This window comes from Malurus melanocephalus, unplaced genomic scaffold (genome assembly GCF_030028575.1).
Source record: "Malurus melanocephalus ecotype Western Australia unplaced genomic scaffold, MMel_1.1 scaffold_269, whole genome shotgun sequence".
NCBI lineage: Eukaryota > Metazoa > Chordata > Aves > Passeriformes > Maluridae > Malurus > Malurus melanocephalus.
Window position 1 is genome coordinate 901,575 of NW_026623501.1, and position 9,352 is coordinate 910,926.

Below are 9,352 nucleotides of genomic sequence, written 5' to 3' on the forward strand. Positions count from 1 at the left end.
TCCCATTGCCCGCTCCCGTTGCCCGGTGCCGCCGCCGGGGGGCGCTGGCGGCCCGCGCGGGCTCAGGTCACGTGGCCGCAATGGCGCAGCGGTTCTGGGTGCTGAGGTGCTGCTCSTGCCGCCGCTTCCAGGGGCAGCAGGTGGGGCTGGGATGGGATGGGATGGGACCGGACGGGTCGCGGGTGACGGATGCCGGGTTCTGACCGACCCCTGTGTGCCCTCCCAGGCCAAGCGCAGCGGGCGGTGGAGCTGCAGCGTGTGCGGCCAGCGGCAGGCCGTGCAGAAGGTGAGGGCAGCCCCGGACCCTCAGCCGCGTGTGCTGAGGGACCCTCAGTTTGCGTGTGCGAACCCTCACCCGGTTCGCACCTCGGTGACACCTGGGGTGTCGCCTCGCCCCGTGCTGTGCCCCTCAGGCTGCTCCCTCAGCCCTGTCTCGTTCATTCCGTGCAGGTTTATGGCCAGGGCTCGGGCCTGGAGTGCAGGCGCCACGTGCAGAAGCTGAATYTGCTGCAGGGTGAAGCGGAGGAGGCGCTTGGTTGGACATCTTGGTACAGTGTTTAAGCTTWACCTGCTCGGTGTTTGTGATGTGCTGCAGCTGATGTGCATCTTCCCACCATGGGTACCTGTTGCCCAGCCTGAGCTCATGGAGTCTTTTCTGGCCCGTTGAGAAGCCACGACTGTGCCAGTTTATTCCCCACCTCATAGGAACAAGCTCTTTGTTTGCTGTAGTTTATTTGCCAGCACTCCTGGCATGTTTATTTTTGGCAAGGGTTTCTTTCAGGTAAATTCAGGTGATCAATAGCATGTGTTGGTCCAGCCTTTACTCATTAATACATACACAGTAGGGTTTGGGTTTGTTGTGTTGTTTTTTAATTTTTTTTAAAGTGGTTTTATGTGCTGTTTGATGGGCTGACTGTGGAGATGTCCATCCTACGGATTACAATCCTCATCAGATTCCATTCTCAGAAAACATCCCTTTGAAGAAGTTGCTGCCTAACTGTTGGCATTTAGGGGGTTCACCTTGTCAATTTGTTGAGTAATCACTGCTGCTATTGATAAAAGACTTGTTCAGTGAAAACACTTCCGTGTAATTTCTGCTGGGCTGGAAAATCTGAGTAGCACCTTCCTGTTTATKTAATTCCTGCATCTGTTTATAAATCATCTAATCTTGAACTGGTCCAGCCTCTTTTTTCCTTACAGTTATTTTCAGAAATTAGTCAGAGGTAATTACATAACTTAATTGTGACTACGCAGTGCATCAAGGTTAAACTTGGGGGAAGAAAACTCATTGTTCACTTTATCAAAAAGTGTTACTATTTTTATTCTCAAGTAATTGTGAAATTCAAAACATTGTGAAATAACTTCCCTTTTTCCTTGGTTTCATAGGATAAATTAGTAAGTTTAAGCAGTTGTACCAAACAAACATTTATATCCCTACTTATGATCAATTTAAATTTATCATTTCATGAATAGTGGCTCTAGATSAAAGTTGCAACTCTATTTGTATATCAACAAAGAGGGCTGCCCTCTAACTAGATTTATCAAGTATTTGTGCAACATATCTATCAAATCATTCATTTGGCATGAGTTTTCCCTAAATCCTGGTTTTTGTGATATGTCTCCTCCTGTCTGGTGTTCCTTTCCATGCTTTCTGTCCAATCCCTTGTGCTATGACTGAGCGATTTGAAACCTGTAAATCAACAGACAGGARTGTGTTCTAGAAACTGTAGCCTAAACYTTTATTTTAGGTATGCAGAAGACTCTGTAAATGACAGCAAAAATAAAGCAGCACAGCGTGAGGACAGCTCAGTCCAGCAGGTAAGATCCCTACAAAGCCAAGGTAAATCCAAACCCATTGTGTCCTAGGTGAATCCCAGTGAAATCAGTGGTCCCTTTATATGTTCAAAGAGCTGAAATGGTGTGACAAATCAGAGAGGCTCCTGCAGAGACAGAGGGAGATGTATACAGGAACTGCTCCACTGGGAKCTGAATGTGGGAACTTGATACAGGAATGTGTCCTAAGCTAATTCATGATTTAAAGCATTCAGCACATGTGTAATAATACCAAATATGAGAAACCTCATGTTTTGCTGTTTTTAGTAATTCTCCAATGTTGTAGGAGGGAAGGAAAGAAGGCAGTCGCTGGAGTAAATATCTGGGCCAGGAGAGTGAGGATCAGGAAGGCAACGAAGAGGAGGCAGCTYTAGAAAGGCAACAGTTCTGTTCCCAGAGAGAGAACACTGTGGGAGAACAAAGGTACAGAGAGAACTTGGTTTTGCAATTCCTGCCCCCGAGTGGTGACACTTATTTGGAGGTGTGGGAGGCAGCTCATCTCTGARATCTGAGCTAAGTGCAGGTTGCAATGTATGACCCTCACCTGAGCARGGATTTGGTGTTTGGGGATAGAGAGACGTGCATTTTATGAACCTCTCTGGTAACCTGTGAAGAGAACYACAGTGGAGCTAATCTGTCCTCTTTCTGAATGTTTTTCTTGGCCAGGAAACATCAGAAGCACTTCCTCTCCAGTGATGTGCCAGAACATGTAGAAGAAAGTGGGGTTTCTCAGCTTTTCTACCAAGCCAAAAAGGTTAAAATTACTTACTTTATTACAGATATTTTAGCTATAGAAGATAGCTCCTGACCTCTTTCATATAATCAGAATTTTGAATTTTTGAGTCTTTCTCTGCTCTTCAAGCAAGCCAACGATTGGGGAGAAGAAAAGTGTTTGGGGTTTCTCTCTGAAGGATTTTATTCAGGCAAAGCCAATGCCTGAATAAAAGCATTTTTAATGCTTCTGGGCAGCCTGGCCATGTGTGCTTTTTTATAACTTAGTTCTCTCCTTTCTTACAGCTTAAGAAATGCTTTGTAGCAGTGCCTGATGGAGATRGTGGTTCTGGAGGCAGTGTSGTTCCTGCTGTCTGTGAGTCTGCAGTGCCAGAGGARAATACACAGCCCCCAACTACCAAACCATCTAAGTGGGACAAATTTCTCTCATCATCTGACAACTCCAGTGAAAATGCTGCTGCAGCAACCATGGCCCTGCAGGAGGGCAGTGGAGGTGTGGGGCYGGACAGCACCACGGCTAGCGGGGCCTGGAGGTGCTCAGGACAGGCTGGAAGGACTCTGCCCCAGAGTATAGGGTTTGGATTTAAAAAGTATGTTGCTGGCACTGAGAGACTGGCCTCCAAACTGCCCAGCACCAGTGGCTCAGTTGAGGATGGGTGCAGAGAACCTCAGAGCCAGCTTCTAAGGGCAGGATCTGGTGCAGAGACCGTTGCAGGACAGTGCTGTTCAGATACCACTGGGAGGGCAAAGACTCTTGTTAACTCTAACCCTGGCCCAAAGCTGAGCAACATCTCTTGTGCACAACTCTTCTGCACAGGTGAGGAGTTTGATGATGATCTCTGAGTTCAGGCAGGCTTTGGCAGCTGTTTCTTGCCTSTAATGCATCTGATAATGTTGTGTACTGAAGCAACGTTTTGAACTGAAGGTGGTTTCACTCAAATCCACAGAAATTGCACTATTAAAGTTGTTTACTTGCCTCATAGTTGTGTTTGGGGRGAAGAGGGAAGAGACAGTAACCTGAGAGCAACAGTGTTGTCTAGCAACCTCAGCAGCTAGAAATGGGAATGGAAGTAGGTTAGCGTGGAGAGAGAAAGCTCCCAGGCTTCAAGGATTCCTGGCCAGTACGATTAAATTCTGTGACTGACTCCTTACAAACTACAACTCTTTGTCCCTGTACTGCATCCTTTTTAAAATCTCCCATAGCAACYCTTTCTTCCAGAGCTGCAAGGAAGCTCCAGAGGCAGCAAAGCATGCAGTTTCTCTTTTTAAGTGTAGCCCTAAGTGCACACCAAAGTACTTGCAAAAAGGCAGTCTTAGGCTGCTTCGTGATACTAGCCTAGACCAGTAAATACCATAGCTGAAATGCTCACACAGACACATCACATGCAGTAGTATTTATTTTTCCTCCATTCTACAAGCATTTAAGAACATGAGAAAGAAATCCATAGTAGGAAGAAAGATGAACCAACAATAACTTGTGCTGCATTATCTTCTTTCAGCTAGAAAAGAGCTTTTTGTTACTACTACAAGTGGGGGGGCTGCTTAGAATACTGRATGGCATCGAGTGCTGCCCCAATGTCGCAGTTCTTGGTCTGCAGGAGCCGAGTGAGCCATCCGCCCTCATCAGAGAAGCCCATGGARAGCATCTGGGACAGGGACTCGATGAGGCGAGGGTCTGCTTCTGTGAAAAGAAGAATAAACTAGTTTAGAGTTCAGCTATTTCATGTAATTGGCAAACCAGGCRAGGCTCTAATACCACTGTCAGAGATAAGAATAGTGAGTCAGGCTCAGCYGGTCGTACTCTGAACCTCAGTGCTGCTGCTCCAAGTTAAAAGACCTTGGATACTGTTACTGCCTCCCACCASAAAATGCTGCCCTAAAGCCACAGGATGTACTGCTCCATATCCTGCATTAAAAGACCTCTTGAGCAGTACACAGCAAGGACACGATTGAGAACGGCTCCTTTTTCATGTTGCTCAAATGGCACATTAGCCTAAGGTCAGATGTCTGGTTAAGACTTAGCTGCCCACATGCAAGAGAGGACCCATCTGATCATGTCTAACAGAGTGCAAGARCTGCCAAACCTGCCGAAGTCAGGGGCAGGTTTAGCTGTAACTTACACGACCTTGGTTCTGTCACCTCTAGAACAAGTCTGCTTGTGTCAGGCCAAGTTGGCCGTTGCCAAGTCAAAGTTACCATCAGCTATGAAAYCTGCACGCACTCTTACCTGGGGGAAGGTGGGGGTAGAGGGCAGCTTCTCGCAGGCCCGTAGGTCCTGGTGGGGGAGGATCCCGAGGCACATCCAGGGAGCTGGGACCGTCTGTGTCTGGCATCTGCAGAGACTGCAGTTCACCTGTGGAAGGATCCACTTCYTTGGACGATAAGTGGGTCCAGTCCTCCTCACCCCCTGATGAACTGCTAGACTCACTGTGTTCCTGAAATGGAAAGAAAAAAATGTATAGGTAGGATGCACACTTCTACTGTCTGTCTTTAATATAAGGAATTGCATCCACAAGAAGTCCCACACCTTTGCAGTAAACTTCTAGAGAGGCTGTATATTATTTAATCTGCTCTCATCTTAATATTCACTCCCACACTGCATGCTAAATGATTATATTCCATTRTTGTCACAGTTCCTGTACCTGGGAGTGGAAACCGCCATCTTCCATTTGTGTGGGCACAGGATCTATCACCATGTCTTGTATCTGTTCTGCAACGACATTTACTTGTGTAGCAGAGTCTGTGTTATTCCAGTCTGCTTTGGTCTGACCGTTCTGGGTTGGAGCACTGTTGGTTGCCTCAGCATTGGTCTTCTCTTGGTTGGTAGAAGTGGGAGTCACTTTGCTTCTCTGTCCTCCATGTTCCACATCAATATCAACTTCAATACCTAGAAATTATTTAAGGTGGACAAASTCTTACAGATTTTTGCAAAGCACAATCCTAAACGATCCTAAATCAATCAATCCTGCTCTACACCCTAAAGGTTTTTATCATCCTACAGTTTGCCACCCAACATGCAGGAATTAAAATGCAAAGCCTTCTTTCATAAAGAACAGCTAAATTCCAAATAGTCACCTTCCTCTACACAGACAAGCCRTGTATTTCAAGAGCCAGGGGTCTTGAAGTTGTACCTATGCCCATATAAGCCAGGCAAAATCCAGAGTCACCACTGACTTGAAGTTAATGTTGTAGTGCTGACATGTTAATAAAATCTTTCCTCCTTTTCTCTCAAAGAAAAGGTACTGAGTGGCTTTTCTAGGCCTAGGCATTACTAATATCCAAGTGTAAATTAAGCCTTTGACACTCAGTAGACAGTTCCAAGACCAGTCAGCTGGTCTGCTGCTCCTGTTAAACAGACCTTTAAGCCAGTCTCAGGGATYGGTAACGAACTGTAAATCACTTACCCAGGGGGCTCAGAAAAGCTGCAACACTCTCCCCAACATTCTTTAGGAAGGTGACATTAGGGTCCTGAGGCTGGCTGTTAGTAGAAGCTTCTAGAAAAACAATTTCTGTTAGCACACACAAGCTCAGAGGGAAAGGGCACCTGCAGAGGGTGTGTCCCCACAGGAGCTTAGTGCCCATTCCTGTCACTCATATACACTGCACAACAAAGCACTACAGAGACAACAGCTAACTGAGCTACCTCTGGAACAGAAAACCAATATTAGCATTGTTAAGGCTCATTAGCCATGCTGAAAGGCAGATCTGGAGTAGACAGTGACATGCTTGATCTAACAGCTTGGTTGGGTTCCAAATACTTTATCTGCATCCTCATTGATTACATGGGCCCAAGCACACCTTGAAGTAATCATACTTCATGCTGAAAGGTGCCAGTTATTTCAAGCAGATAAGTTTCTATGTTTGTTTTCCCACCCAGACTGTACCCTATGCTGCAGAACCTCCGCCAGTGTAGACACCACCCTGTCTACCAGGTCATCTCCTCTTACCTTCTGCAGCGGGTGCACTGGGGGCTGCAGCGGCGGCKTCAGCTTGCTCAGAGTTCTGGCAGGGAGCTGCAGGCCCAGGATATCCCCAGCAGTGCATCCAYGGGAAGGGTGGAACACCATGGCGCATTTTACGGAGCCAGCGTCCTCGGGGGAGCCACTGTAAAGGGTAACATTCATGTGACACTSTTCACACAGCCGGGTTCTGAGCAGCTAAAACATGTAACTTGAATCTGAGAAATCTCCCATTCACTCCTTCCCCTCCAYAGATTTTGCTCACCTCAAATGGATTGAGCAGTGGGCTCTGGAACATGAGCATGTTGTGCTCCTTGTGCATTCCTTTCCCCTCACAGGTGCTGCACAGGTCGTAGTCTGGACAGACACTGCACTTGAACCTGGTCCCCACCACAGGTCCCTCACAGCCATCACAGATGACATTGGGGTGCACCATRTTGCGGGGAGGCTCCTGGCTGCACTGCGCGCGGTGCTCACGCTTGCATTCCTTTTTCTCTGTTAAGGAAAGGAAATTCTGTATCAAGAACAGGTTACTATTTACAGGCTGGAAATCAGGCAGAGGAGGAAGCACAAACAGCCCATYAGACGAGTGTTGACTTACTAGGTCAGTTTATTTTTGCACTGGCTGCCGRAACTATGCCAGGCTCACGTAAGAGACCTTAAACCACGTGCAAAGGGGTTTTGCAAAGATACTTGCTCCTGAAACCAAGCATGCCTTATCCTAAATATCTCTTGGCACGTTTATTTTGGATTAGTWCTACACAACCTCATTTGGCTTCTCATCCTACTTTCCCAAGCACTACAAGAACAAAATGTTTCTGGAGAAGGAGTTTGGAAGGAGGATGCCAGGAAGCATAACATGAGAATGGGGACAACAGGTGTGGCTCATTAGATGGACTGCAGATAAAGTTTGAGGGCATTTACCTGAACAGAAGGGACTAGGGAGCAACTATGCACTGAGAAAGCAGAATTAAGGCTAACATGTTGTGAATATTTAAGATACCAATGCCAGCTTAGGGTATCCAGGGAACCAGAATCAAAACAGTGGCTTGCACTGGACCAGCTAACAGGGCTAGGAGGAAAATTGTGGTCTGTTTATCCCACCTCATCAGGGAAGATTCATGTTCTGTCATATTACACTGCCCTTTATTTAACCTCCCCCGCCGAGGCCGCAGCTTCCACCAGGCCCCTGAGGACACGGGGAAAGGCCAGGGCTGGCTTCTCCCGCTTTGGGAGCGCTGCCAGGAAGCGCTAARCGCTCAGCCGAGACCCGCCGTGCCCTCCGGAGCTGCGCGGCCGTACCTTTGATGTAAACACGGAAAACGCCATCCCGCACGTATGGTATCGCCAACTCCAGCTCCTCGTCGGTGGAAAAAGCGATCAGGTCCCCGTCCTCATCTGGAAAGGCCGAAGGACAGGATGAGGGGCCCGGTGGGGTGTCACGGGGGGTAACGGGGTACCCAGAGCCCCGCACCCCGGGACCCGCCACCCCAAGGGCACCCCCGGGGCCCGGCCCGCAGCAGCGCCTGTCCCACTCACCCTTGTAGTGCATGCGGAAGGCGGGCGGCGGCCCGGCCCGCAGCAGCCCCTGGAAGAGCTCGGCGACGCGGTCGTAGATGGCCCGGTAGCGGACGGGCGGCGACAGGGAGAAGCGGCGGATCTCGCGGGTCGTCTCCTCCTTGCCCAGCAGGTAGGCTTTCACCGTCAGCGCCGCCATGGCTGTGGCGCAGCAGGAATTGCCGTCGAGAGCCAGAGCACACACAGACACACACAGGGCGGAGCGAGCGGCGGCGASGATGGCTCCGGGGCCGCCGCTTTTATAGCGCCAGGGGGGCGGGGCGGGACACAGGCCACGCCCCCTGTACCCGCGCGTGCATAGGCCCCGCCCCCTGGTGTCCAGGCTCCGCCCCCCGCTCCCCCCGGTCCCGGTCCCGGTCCCGGTCCCGGTCCGCTCCGTCCCCTTCCAGCGTGAAGGTGAAATCGCTCCAGGCACATTTTCCTGCAGCCGGGGAAAGCCGTGGGCACATGCAAATGCCCGCGTCTGCTCCCTGCCTTGCTTGGCCCCCGGGAGCAGCGCCTGTGCCCGGGTTTGCGCCCCGGGGCAGTGCCAGGCAGGTTTGGGGGCGCGGGGTTGTTGTGGTCACCAAAGCACCAGCGGGGTCTGGGCGGCGGGGACTGAGTGCGACATAAGGACCTTCAGACACCGGTGGGGAAACACCACACCACGGGGCAGCGCTGGACTCAACTGGTCCCATCACCACTGGACAGTGGCCACCGGGATACACCGGCGGCACGTGCTCACACCGCACTTGGCCATCCCGGTCCTGCTTGTCCCTTCCATCGTGGCAAACTGGGCCAACTGGGCCAGGGAACAGAGGTGGGGAGCCACGCGCCAGCCCTGCTCGTGCAGCACCCACCGGAGGGGTTTGCATGCCGAGCATGGCAGGAATAAGTAACTCTTCCCTGAACCCCGTGTTTCAGAAGGGGGGGCTAAAAATAAAGACACTGGTGTAAACACAACTGACATTCAGGAGGATGTGCTGTGGCCTTTCCAAGCTGGCTGGCAGCAGTATTTTTTTGCAGATCAGATACAGTTGACAGGCCTCTTAATCCAGCCACAGGAGGGTTCAGCTGGCAGAACACACCGTTTGCGCTGGCCAGGCATAATTAAATAATGATGGATCAATGATTATTAGGTTCCTTGTTGGTGTTAATTTCCTCTCACCCAAAGCCTGACCACTCTGGCTCTTGGTGCTGTATTTCTTGGTTTAAGATATTAAGAACTTAAGAGAAACAGTATCATGATCTATCATCTTCTGTGATCAAGA

At 49.7% G+C, this 9,352-nt stretch overlaps 2 protein-coding genes across 3 annotated transcripts; one reads left to right on the top strand and one right to left on the bottom strand.

Annotated features, from left to right (window-relative positions):
• Positions 1-54: 54 nt before the first annotated feature.
• On the top strand, positions 55-5,594 carry MRNIP (MRN complex interacting protein). The gene is made up of 7 exons (XM_057376041.1): positions 55-140; positions 227-286; positions 451-548; positions 1,749-1,818; positions 2,120-2,256; positions 2,500-2,587; positions 2,851-5,594. Exons 1-7 carry the CDS (start codon positions 81-83, stop codon positions 3,406-3,408), a joined length of 1,071 nt encoding a protein of 356 aa, XP_057232024.1. The 5' UTR covers positions 55-80; the 3' UTR covers positions 3,409-5,594.
• On the bottom strand, positions 3,945-8,333 carry SQSTM1 (sequestosome 1). 2 transcript variants are annotated; one of them, XM_057376039.1, is made up of 8 exons: positions 8,064-8,333; positions 7,827-7,922; positions 6,790-7,019; positions 6,513-6,669; positions 5,970-6,059; positions 5,208-5,452; positions 4,793-5,000; positions 3,945-4,246 (listed from the first exon to the last, which is right to left on the bottom strand). In XM_057376039.1, exons 1-8 carry the CDS (start codon positions 8,239-8,241, stop codon positions 4,089-4,091), a joined length of 1,362 nt encoding a protein of 453 aa, XP_057232022.1. In that variant the 5' UTR covers positions 8,242-8,333; the 3' UTR covers positions 3,945-4,088. The 2 variants fall into 2 exon arrangements, with proteins under 2 accessions (XP_057232022.1, XP_057232023.1); XM_057376040.1 differs by lacking the exon at positions 5,970-6,059.
• Between the last annotated feature and the right edge of the window lie 1,019 nt (positions 8,334-9,352).